The 12,757-nt window shown below is 45.1% G+C and overlaps 1 protein-coding gene across 1 annotated transcript in view; it reads right to left on the bottom strand.

Moving 5' to 3' along the window:
• The window catches only part of LOC119052107 (guanine nucleotide-binding protein G(q) subunit alpha), a 270,598-nt gene extending 266,442 nt beyond the window's left edge, over window positions 1–4,156 (bottom strand). Inside the window, exon 1 of the mRNA XM_037149107.2 lies at window positions 3,554–4,156. Coding sequence (XP_037005002.1) covers window positions 3,554–3,689 — 136 coding nt within the window. The 5' untranslated portion in view covers window positions 3,690–4,156. The remainder of the gene's footprint in view (window positions 1–3,553) is intronic.
• Between the last annotated feature and the right edge of the window lie 8,601 nt (window positions 4,157–12,757).

The following is a 12,757-nucleotide window of genomic DNA, read 5'->3' as shown; positions in this document are numbered from 1 at the left end:
AAACATAATGTACTTTTACACCTAGAAAGTTCATAAAACTACAACCAAGTTAAAGCATTCTCTTGCATACATGTATAGAATGCAAAGTTTTCAAAGGTGTCAAAGAAATAAACACTAATAAAAATGAATTTAGACAATGAATCAGCTAAAGGAAAAAAGAATTCAGAATTAAATATGATATTTTATGGTAGTTTGAGTTCATTTTTATTTTATTTTTTAAAAGATTTTATTTATTTATTTTTAGATAGAGGAAAAGGGAGGGAGAAAAAGAAAGAGAACCATCCATGTGTGGTTGCCTCCCCCACATCTCCTACCAGGGACCTGGGCCACAACCCAGGCATGTGCCCCGACTAGGAATTGAACCAGCAACCCTTTGGTTCACAGGCTGACACTCAATCCACAGAGCCACACCAGCCAGGGCTGAGTTCATTTTTAAGAAGAATAAAAAGTCAATATACATAAGTATTGCACAATTTGGGAAACAATGGTATAATTGCTGGAGGTGATTCAAAATGGCCCAAATTTTACCGCCACCCTTTCATGGAGGCAGGTAACCACTATTTTCCCTTTCTACAATAATTTCTCCACACTATTAATATATAAAATTAAATAATTATGTGAACAAATGCAAGGGTCTCTGGCCATATAAACCAGTTTCCATTAAAATGGTGTCAGGAATTTTATTTAAATATAAGGGCAAATCCTCAATTTCGGTAAGCTAGTTAAAAATATTGGTGACCCTTTAAACTGTAAAATGATACATCTATAACCTCCTTTGGATAAGTATCATTTTTTAAAGATTTTATTTATCTTTAGAGGGGAAGGGAAGGAGAGAGGGAGAGAAATATCAATGTATGGTTGCCTCTCATGCGTCCCCTGCTGGGAACTGGCCTGCAACCCAGGCATGTGCCCTGACTGGGAATTGAACCATGGTTGTTTGGTTCACAGGCCCAAGCTCAATCCACTGAGCTATACCAGCCAGGGCCAGATAGGTATCATTTAAATGAGTGAAGGAATAGCAAGACTCAAGAAAACAGCAGGTCAGGAAATTTTCTCAAAGGGAACTCCTCCCCAATACTATCCCTTGTTCAGATCAAGCATCATTTCCCTCCTGGACTGAAAAAACCCTGAAATCAATCACACGCCCATCCACACACACAAACTTACATTTAGCATATAGCATTTACTACATTAATAGTGTAGATATCATAGAAGTTCTGTTACAAAAGTAACATACCTAGGACGTGAAGCTGTAGCAAATCTTACATGATGTCTAGGTATCATATTCCTAACAGAAATTGTATAATTTTTTTAATGTTACTGATAAATGTAGGTCCTAAATGAAAGTCATATTTTCTATTACTTCTAACTGGCCATATCAGGGAACTGGGGTAGAGGTGTATTAAACCCTACTCAAGTATCTAATAAGACCAAAAAAAAAATTCTCCACACTACCACCACGTTAGCAGTGAAATTGTTTTACTTTTTTTCCTATCTCCAAGTTTATTTTTTAAAACACCACATTATTAAAATACACGGTATGTAATTAAGCATCCATATATGTGTATTTCCCCAGAAGTCCTCCTAGACGTTGACACCTAGACCCTCAGTCAAACCCCCTTTAACTGAGGGGGTTTAGCAGCTCTCACCCAGACCTGCTAGAAGCCGGGAGCTGTCACATTTCAGGCAACGGGCCTGGCCTGAGAGACCTCAAACGTGGATTCAGAGCTAGACAGAACAAGTCAAGACTGTAAACCGGAGAAAAGAAAACAGTTCTTAAGGGTCTCTAAAATGCATGATTTCCCCTTAATTCTGCACATAAACACCCTATACATTTTTCTTGCCCTATTTTCTTCCCCACAGTGAGAACTCAGGAAACATTCAACTACATGTTTTCAGCCACTACAAACAGCCCAAGAGGAGAATAAAAATTAAAAAGATCTTCATTTTCGCACTGCACTTCCCCATCCCTGGCTTCATTTCCTAAAGCCCACTCTTATTCAGCGCTTTGCCTTCTGTTCTTTACAAATGTGCACATTTATCTAACCTGGTTTCACTATGAAGACATAAAGCAGAGCATGTGAATTCACCATTTGTAACTATTTGTGATCATTGTATTTTGTTCCTGGCTTGTAAATGATCCCGCACACAAGCAGTTCAGTACAAAAGGCAATTGGTTCCCTGAACCAGGAGATGGTATGCTCAAGAAAGAAAATGAATGTTCCTCAATTCCGAACTGACAATACATTATTTTCCTCCAGAAATGTGTAAGAAACGTATTATACACGCAAATACCCTGGACACAAATGCAGGCATTTTTCAGGCCTGTAACTGCAAAGCTGTTTGCTCTTCCTACTACAATAGCTAAGAGTTATGGCTTGCTGACTTGTATGTGACCCCTGATCATTTATTATGAACATTCTCTCCGAGATAATAATCAATAGAATTCCGAATTGAGAAACACCATTGTCTTACTAACTTAGTGTTAAGGAAGAATGTTCAACTGTTTTTCTTAGAGATTAAGGAGAAATTTGTACTGTATATTTCCTGTTTTCCTTCTAGCCCAGATTCTAAACATACTGAAATACTGTCCGTTTTAAACAAAAGGTTTTTATTTGTTTCCATGAGAGTAACTGAGAGGCGCACTGGTTTTCAGCAGTAACTATTGTGAATACAGGCCTACATCTGGGTTACCTCATTATACAAATGATACCGTGGCTGTCAACAACTACACAGCACAGCGCTCACCTATCCCTCATCTTCATCTGCAAGGAATGGTGCAGACAAGAAACACGGCTGTCACCATCCACTGGCCAACAAACTCTTCTGGGGTCCCTCCTTTCGATGATCTGGTGGCTCGAGAACAGCATTTGGGTGACACATTTGGGCTTGCCTCCGTCCCCCCACCCCCAGACAAATACATAAGCCTCCTTTCTTTGGAGAGCCAACCACTGGGCTCCCACATCATCATTCCTTGGAGAATCCAGTCGCTATCGAGTCTCTCCACTGTTCCACCATTCCCTCCGGACCCCAGAACGCACTGATAATGGTTGCACACAGGCCACCCAGCTGAAAGCCATCCCCCAACGCGCCCAGACTCTGCTCGCACCCTCGAGCCACAAACACTCACACAGCTCCCCACTCCGCCACCCCACGGGACGCCGTGGCCACAACAATGGAAGTTCAACTGCTCTGTTCACCTTTCCCACCCCCTGCGTCTGCCCCCCCCAAGTGTTTTGCCATTCAGCTGATGCACAGCAGATAAAGGCGCACCCCGAATGCATGGCCCTCAGGGATACCCAAAGACACAATCCGAGGACCTGGGCAGGGCAGCCGGACTCCCGTGTGCGCGCGCGCGTGTGTACGCGGGGGCGCGCTCCGGAACGGGTGCGGGTAGTGCCCGGGGGCGCGCCTGGGGAGGGTAACGACCAGCCCGGGGCTCCCGGGGGCGGGGGCCGCTGAGGGCAGCGACCCGGGAGCCGGGGCTTGGCAGGTGGGCAGCGCCGAGGCCCGGCGAGAGGGTCTGCAGCAGCCGCCCCCGGGCGGTACTCACCAAGCAGCAGCAGCTTAAGCTCCCGGCGGGCGTCCCGCTTGTCCCTGCGGAGCTGCCGCTCGATCTCGTCGTTGATCCGCCGGGCTTCCTTGGCCTCCTCGCTCAGGCAGCACGCCATGATGGACTCCAGAGTCATTCTTCCAAAGTGCCTCCGCTACAGCCCAGCCGGCACCCCTTGCTCACACGCACGCACACACACCCTCCCGCCCTCGCTCCCCCGAGGCAGCGGTGGCCGTGGAGCCCCCGCCGCCCGGGTGTGCGTCCGGGACGAGCTGCGGGAAACGCCGCGGGGGCCGCGGCCAGGGCCGGGGATGCGTCAGGAGCGGAAGGTTGGGGCCGCAGGCAAGAACCCGGCGGGCGCGGTAGGCTGGTTCGGGGGGCGCGCAGGGAAAGGCCGCCGCGCCCGGCCTCGCTCAGACGCCCGGGCTTCCTTCCCCGGCAAAGGGCGGCCCGCCTCGCCCCCCGCGCCGCCGCCGCCGCGGCTCCCCGAAGCCCTGCACCGGACGACGAGAGCACATCCACCGGGGCGTCTCCGCAGAGAGCGGCCGCCGACGGCTCGCTGTGCCCGGCGCGCCCGCTCCTCGCCGCCGCCTGACACGGCTCCCGGGCGCCCTCCGCCCTGCCCGCGCCCACCGCCCGCCGGGACGCCGCGCGCTCCGCTGCCTCCGCCTCCACCAGGCGCCCACCCCCGGCCCCGATTGCCAGGCGCGGAGCGGCTGCTCAGTGCTCGCCCTCCCCCTCGCCACACACACACATTTTCTTCTTTCTCTGAACTGGAGCACAGATCCGGGAGGGAGAGGGGGGCGGGAGGAGGAGGCGGAGGCCGAGGAGGTGGAAGAGGCGGAGGGAGCGGGGAGGCGGTGCCGCCCGGCCCCTCCGCGAAGGCTCTCCGGGGCTCGCAGCCGCAGCGCGCGCCTCCCAGTGCGGCTCCCGCCCAGCCCGCGCCGCCGCCGGCCGGCCCGCCCCCGGCTCCACGGGCGCCTCCCGCTCCCGCGCCCTCTGCGGGGCCGGCGGGCGCAGCGGTCACGGCCGCCTCCGCAGGGGGCGGGGCCGGGTTGCGGAGGCTGAGCCCGGGCCGCCGCCAACCTGCCGCTGCCCGCCGGGAGTGGTAAAGCGGGAATATGGCGGCTTCTGCTTGCCTTTCAGCCCACCAGCCCCGAACGCAGCCTCCGCCCTCCGGGAGGCAGTGGGATTCGATCCCGCGAGCCCCTCGCACCGCTGCGCAGCGGCTCCCAGCAGGCGGCCGTGGCGCTCCTGCCTCCAGCTCCCGGACAGCGCCGATCTGCTCTCGGAGCCACTCGGCAGCCACTGCTATATTCTTCCCCTTTCCAATTTCTAAAAGGCCATTCGGTTAGAAAGTATCTCGCCCACCTCTGACCCCAGTTCAGTCATGGAAGATAAGATACACTCAGTCGTGGAGTGCAACTCGGGAAGATCAGCAATCGTCTTAGGTTTGGGATGGGGGCGGAGGGGATTGGTAGGCGAAACTGTCCACAGTTACTGGACATACAAACCTAAATCCTGAGCAGGAAAGTGAAGCTGCCCAAGTTTCCAGGAGCTTCTGATAGCTTCCAACTTTTCCTGCCATTGAGGTTGTTTATTGGTCTGTTTGTATGTTTGTTTTTTACACATTGTCTTTTTGAAAAGGTACACGATGTTTAACAGCCAAGTAATCAAATTTATCCCCTGGATGGAGACTGAATTATGGATGACTGTTGAAAAAACTCAAAATAATGTGGAAAAATAGAGTAAAATAAATAAGTGGGAAACCCAAGATCGCCCAGCAAAATTTTATTATAGTATTTTGTTTTCCCACTTCTGATTGGGAAGTTTACTTAATAATGTTGTTTGCATATTTTGCTGTGCTATAGGACTGAAAAATGGGCCCAGAAATCTTGCTCATTCAGGTTTTATTTGGTCTAATAGCTACAAGAGGTAAAACTGTTGCTTCCTACCGTAATGGAACCCGAGATCTTGAAAGTAAATTATATTTTGTGAAGGGGATCCCTTTTTAATATTTCACGTTTTCTCTGAGATGTCTCTGCCGCAACGCTGATCCAGAGAATGAAGTCAGGTTGTGACTGTGCTGTTGCTTGCAGGTCAGGAACCCACAGAGGGTTCTTGGATGACAGGCGTGTGACTAACTTCTCTCATGTGTCATTACCTCCTCCCTCTACTCACCCCTGCTCTCCCTCTCTCTCTCTCTCTCTCTCTCTCAGGACTTAGATAAAACAAGTCACGAAGACATAAGATCTACCTTTTAGGCCCCCTTTTTAAAAGAATATTTAGTCTAGAAAATGATTCAATTTCACCTTGGGCAGGAGAGCAGCAAGGACAAACTTCACTCCATTCATGTGAATGTCTACAGAAAGCCTCTACACTTGCTGTGGAATTAAAATTTAAAGTTAAGCGACTAATGAAATTAAAGATTGAAATTCAATATGCAGAAATTTTAAATGGCTTTGGGGAAAACTTAATTATAAATTTGCACATATACATATATGTGTGTATGTATCTATGTACATACATGTTTCAGAGAGATACAAAACACCAGGAAGTCAAATCATAGTCAGGAAGCTTCAAGTGTTTTGGTTTCCAAGCCAAGGATCCTCTCAGATTTTGGAGAATGTCTCTAGACTGGGCAGTCAAGCCACGAGGTAACTGAATTCATTTCATTTCATTTTAACTGAACTGACCTATTTTTTAAGGAAAGGAATTAAACTGTTTCAATCCACTGTAGTTACAGTCAAAGTCTGTTTTGTCACCCCTGAATCCCAAGCATCAAGGACACTTCTTGGCATTAGTAGATATTTGAATGGATAAGACAAATCAGGAACATGTTGCAAATATTGGGAAGAAATCAGGAAGTAAGGAAAACCAACGCACTAAAATGACAGAGTCATGTATGGTGTCCAGAAGGAAACAGGAAAAGAAAATTCCCAGTCTGGGCTGAGATCTGGGCTGGAACATGGGAACCTTTGCATGTATATCTGGAGAGCATTTGCCAGGCAAATATTCTTACAACCTAAGTCAAGCAAACAAAATCCACGGAGAAACCACTGAAGTTGTTGACCATGTTCTAGATGCAAATACCCTTTAAAATATGCAACTAAAACATGGATGTTACAAAGTCCTAGTTCCTTAAATCAACAAACATTCATCTGTTGCCTCCTATTTGTAAATATAGTGAAAGTGCAGGAAGAGAGAGACACGAAGATGAATACAATATGATCCTGCCCTCAACAGGCACGTAGTCTTCAGGCGGCACGTGGCTGTGAACAGCTAGAACAACAGACAAAATGAAATCAGTTTGTATTAAAATCAGAAAAGAAGTAACCACCCTAAGATATAAAAAGGAAGGAATAATTCATTTTGTTCCAGAGAACCGGAGAAGACTTCACCAGAAAGAGGACATTTGGGTGCATCTTACCACTACAAACTAAATCAGTAAGTCCGAAGCACCTTAAACAGAAAGTGAGATGATAACCCATTTTGAGAATTCAAGGGCAATTACTAGATAGCTGAAAAGCAAACCCCAGAACCCTGGCTGCTTGAACACTGAAGGCCAGAGGAACATGGGAAGTCTGTCACCTCTTCTGTGGTCTCCTGAGACAGGTACCACCCCCCATGATCATATCGCCCTGTCGTTTGGGATCTGAAAAAGAAAAACGGCCAAAGGCATATAGTTTAGTTTCTAGGAGTGAAAAGGTTGCACTCTTACAGAAGGAGCTCCTGGGGAAGGAAAAGCCTGCACTCCTGTTCCCAGAGTCACTTAGCCTGGCTCTTTCACAGCATACACCACACCACATCACTGTAATTGTCCATTTCCTTCTCTCTCTCACAATCAGGAGCTGCTCGAGAGTACAGACCTTCTTTTTCATAACTGTTATCAGGACACCTAAAAGAGTGGCTATCCTAGAACAGACAGAAAGTGATAAATAAACAAATGGATACCCGAACCTCCATCAGCAACAAACACACTCACAGCCTGCCTGTCCCAGGCAGTGCACTGTGCCAGATGCCTGAAGTATACAAAGCCCTTGAAGGTTTAATAATCTATTTGGGCAGACAGTCCACATGTATAAAAGAATAAACAACAACCAGAAATGAGAAGCACTTGCTGCTAACATATAGGATAGAGAAAGGATTGCTAGGAGTTCAGAAGAAGGAGCAGTTATTCAGGCCACCATTCAAAGCAACTCTAAAGAGTATGGCTGGATACAAGGCAGTCACCTAAAAGGCCAATTAAAAGTCAGCCTGAAGCATTGCAATCCTACAAGTGCTGAAAAAGAACTGCTCTGTGCAGAGCTTGCTGGCACAGCTATCTGGCCAAACAATAAAGTGGCCTTGCTGGTAGTGGCCCGCAAGCAGGCCCAGGGAGACTCAGAGAGGTGCAAATGGTGCCACCTACAGGACGGTTTTTATAACAGCAGAAAGATGATGATTCTTTAATTGAAAGAAAGGTTTTATCCAGGCATGAAACAGAGCACCTTTTGAAACAGAAAATACGCACGATGCAAAGCCAAACTGATATTCTAGACATAGCTGATGTGTCTATAGTACCTCGGTGACATCTTTCCATTACTACCTTCAGAAATGTGTCCAAGTGAGCCTCTGACTAATCAAATGTACCTATTTAGTGTTATCAAAGGTGAGCATTTTCACAGGAAGCATTGTACTCACATTACAAAGGCCATTCAGGCGCCACGGCCCTGAAAGGCTGGCCACATGGGAACAAATTTTAAATTGAGTAGACCAGTGTCTCAGCCGCCCAAAGCCATTTACTAATGTTTGATGAATGAATGAATGAGCGATAAATGAATATACACTAAAATCAGGTAGTAAGATATCAGGTCACCCAAAATTGTGATCCAAATCCTTCAGCATCCAAAGGATCAAGGGTAACTTAGCTACTATAGGAGTTTCCTTCCTGCCCTGAAGTTACTACTAGTTGGAGCCATGTGTCCCCAAAGACTGTCTGCCTTTGTTCAATTTCCACCTAATACCAAGAGTGCAAACTAGTGGTCTCTGGCCTGAAGGAGTATTGCTTTTGACTCAATACTGCTTTGGAAATTTTTGAATTAGCTGTTAGAACTTAAGCATCAAGAGATTCACAGAGAGATCAGGGTTTCAGTTTCCTGGTCAAGACCTGGCAACCCCAGGTCTATATTCCCACATGACAACCATTGCTCCACACCTGATTCACTCTGCATTGCTGTAAAACCTGAACCAACCTGTACTCCTCATTTAGTAACATGCTGTACCTCTGAGCATTCCAGCTGGGCACTCTAAGGCAGGTAGCAGGATGGGGATTGGATTTTGGAATTAATCAGAGAGTTGAGGCAGTTGATTTCTTTTAATTCTCTGTTTCCCTGTTTCTCCGTCAAGTAATCTTTCATCCCATTATACTCATCTCCCTTTGATGTAAAGCCCAAGAAGAGCAGGGTTTGGGGTCTGTTTTGTTCACTCCTAAATCTGGCACTTAGGATAGTGCCTGGGATATAGCAGATGTTTTAATAAAAATTTGTTGAAGGGAAAAAAAGGGATCCTCCAAAGAGACTACGTATTGGCCACATGGCAGTTTGCTCCTTTTCTTTTCTTTCTTAGCCAGATGGTACCCACCAAAGTTGGCTCCGGCTCTAAACATTCCTTGACCCCTTGCTTCCAAATCCTGCCATCACTAGGATAGCAAGAAATGGGGGATGCAACATTTCTGTTTACAATCCAGATGGAAACATGTATTAATCCACTTAAATCAACTTTAATCCTGACACACTTCATTTCATGCAATGTGCATGTTATATATCGGAGATCATGACACAATATATAGTCAAAGTTAATTGCTCAATGTGTGATAAATTAATGAAACCACATGTTGATAAAATGCATAAGTAATTAAAATGTCTGTTGTGCTACTTTCTCAATGATTAAAATGGTCTTCATATTAACCTTTCATTAGTAACAATCCTTGTAAATTTTTCAATCTGACATTCTGAGTTCTATCAAGATATGAGAGCTGATAGATTTTCAATTTTAAATAGGAATATAAAATATCTCTTCCTGACCACAGAATCTCTCATTTTATTTTTTTCTTTCTTTCCATTCCTATCTCTTAGGCCTATGACAATTTATTCGAACTACAAAAATTTCCAAAAGCCCCTTTTAAATTTCTCAGTGTACTCTCTTCTTTTCATCCTCATACAAATTCTTTTTTAAGTATATTTTATTGATCATGGTATTACAGTTGTCCCATGTATTTCTCCCCTTTATCTCTCTCTGCTCATTATCCCCATCCCCTCCAGCATTCCCTCCCCCGACTTAGCTCATGTCCATGAGTCATACATATAAGTTCTTTGGCTCCTCCATTTCCTGTACTATTCTTAACCGCCCCCTGTCTAGTTTATGCCTACCGATTATGCTTTTTATTCCCTGTGCCTATTCCCCCATTCTCCCTGCTTCCCCTCCTTGCTGATAACCCTCCATGTGATCTCCATTTCTGTGATTCTGTTCCTGTTCTAGCTGTTTGCTTAGTTTGTTTTGTTTTTTTTTTTAGTTTCAGTTATTGATAGTTTTGAGTTTGTTGTCATTTTACTATTCATAGTCTTGATCTTCTTCTTTTTCCTAGGTAAGTACCTTTAACATTTCATATAATAAGGGCTTGGTGATGATGAACTCCTTTAACTTGACCTTATCTGGGAAACTTTATCTGCGCTTCCATTCTAAATGATAGCTTTGCTGGATAGAGTAATCTTGGATACAGGTCCTTGCGTTGCATGACTTGAAATAGTTCTTTCCAGCCCCTTCTTGTCTATAAGGTTTCTTTTGAGAAATCAGCTGATAGTCTTATGGGAACTCCTTTGTAGGTAACTTTCTCCTTTTCTCTTGCTGCTTTTAAGATTCTCTCCTTATCTTTCATCTTGGAAAATGTAATTATGATGTGCTTTGGTGTGTTCCTCCTTGGGTCCAACTTCTTTGGGAGTCTCTGGGCTTCCTGGACTTCCTGGAAGTCTATTTCCTTTGCCAGATTAGGGAAGTTCTCCTTCATTATGTTTTCAAGTAAGTGTTCAATTTCTTGCTCTTCCTCTTCTCCTTCTGGCACCCCTATGATCTGGATGTTGGAATGTTTAAAGTTGTCCTGCAAGTTCCCAACCCTCTCCTCATTTTTTTGAATTCTTCTTTTTTTATTGTGTTCTGGTTGAATGTTTATTTCTTCCTTCTGCTACAAACTGTTTATTTGAGTACTGGTTTCAACCTTCCTGTCACTGTTGGTTCCCTGTGCATTTTCCTTTATTTCACTTTTCAGAGCATTCACTTTTTTCTCTGTTTTGTGACTATACTCGACCAATGCTGTGAGCATCCTGATTACCAGTGTTTTGAATTCTGCATCTGATAGGTTGGCTATCTCTTCATTGCTTAGTTCTTTTTCTGGAGTTTTGATCTGTTCTTTCATTTGGGACATATTTCTTTGCCTTAATGCACCTGTTATGTTGTAAGGGGTGGAGACTCAGGTATTAGCCAGGGATGGGCAACCCACTCTGCTGCGTTGTGGAACTGTCTGTGGGATAGGATCAGAGAGGGAACGATGCTGCTTGCTCAGCTCTTGCCCTACTTGTCACTCCCCCCCACTTCCCACATGAAAATTGTGCACTTTCAGGTGCTGCCCTGGTGCTGATTCCTGGTTGGGTGGGTTTTGTACGTTCTAGGGTCCCCCGAGCCCCTCCAACAGACTTTCCTGTGAGACTGGCAGCTTCTCCCACCACTGCAATCCCCACAGATTTTTACAGCCAGAGGCTTTGAGGCTTTATTTCCCTGTACTGGAACCCTGGGTTGGGCGGTCTGTCTTGCTCCCCAGTTGTTCCTCCCAGTTTATCTGCACACACGTGTGGGACTGCCCACTCCAAAAGCCTCCACCTCGCCCACCCAGTCTGCCAACCCCTCTCTGCCTGGGCTGTCTGCCTCCACCCCTCCCAGTCTGAATGAATGTTTCTTCTTTAAATCCTTGGTTGTTGGACTTCCAAAAAGTTTTTGGAAGTTTTGATTTTCTGTCAGTCCTGGGTTTTTTGTTTGTTTTTAAATTTGTTGTTATCCTTCTTTTAGTTGTGTGAGGAAGTGAAACGTATCTACCTCCACCTCCCTCTTGGCAGGAACCCTTTCTTTCTCATACAAATTCTTAACAACCAGATTTGGGGTGACTACTTTGGACCATATAAAGTAGGGCAGAGAATAGGGTGAGGTGAATAATGCACTGTGTTTTTTTTGTTTTTCTTCTGCATTCGTTTTTGTATTTTTAAAAATTTGTCTTAATATATTATGTATCTTGATTACTGAGATGTTTGGTGCTCTCTCAAATTTTGCACCCAGGGCAAATGCTTCACTTGCCTCACCCTATCCTGGCCCTGGTAGAGAAGTTGTACATGAATTGGCACACAAGTGGAGAATTTGTCATTCTAGAGTAGGAATCTGCTATGGAGTATTATCTATTCTTTACAATTTCAAAATATGATTTCTGCTTGTGGAACTGGAACAAAAGAACTGGGTTAGGAAGCTATCAATTGTCTAAATTGAAGCAGAAACTTCCATGCCCTCTCCAAAAACACATGCTATCAGGAAAATCATAACACCCCTCCAAAATGATGAGAAAAGCACAGAAAATATTACATATTTTCAGCTCACTATTTGGCATACATTAAGAAGCAAAGACTGTAGTATCAAGAGACTTAAGAAGCCATGTAATCCAAGGAATTTCTTTTAAGCCCTGGAAATATTTCTTTAAAATAAAGCTTAATCAATAGCCAATCTATAAAAGGGTACAGGTACAGGTGTGTTGATCAGGGAGGAGTGACAGGGAGTCCCCTTACTTCTTCCTCTTTCCTCTTTTTTCAGGCCATTTGCAAAACATTTGTGCTAATCCAATTGGCACATTTTCCAGCAAGGTCGTACATAGAGGGTCAAAAAATTTGTCCAGATTCTGCAGCCAGGAAGTGCAAAAGCAGTTCTAGAACTTGAATTTTTTCATTCTCAGTTTTTTATTCCTGATGCCCAATGTCTTTAAACTAAACGAGTTCTGGGGAAAGTTACATTCGGTCTCCAGCTTTCCTGGTCTCAGAATTCGTCATCTTTTTGGAAAATGTCAATGGTTCCTTTAATCTTTCACCTATTCTCAAGAAGCCCAAAACCTACTGTTAATAAATCACAGCACCCTTG

The sequence above is a fragment of the Artibeus jamaicensis genome, unplaced genomic scaffold (genome assembly GCF_021234435.1).
Source record: "Artibeus jamaicensis isolate MK-2021 breed Jamaican fruit bat unplaced genomic scaffold, CSHL_Jam_final scaffold_1964, whole genome shotgun sequence".
Classification (NCBI taxonomy): Eukaryota; Metazoa; Chordata; class Mammalia; order Chiroptera; family Phyllostomidae; genus Artibeus; species Artibeus jamaicensis.
Note: the sequence above shows the minus strand (reverse complement) of the source record. Positions and strands in the feature narration are given on the sequence as shown.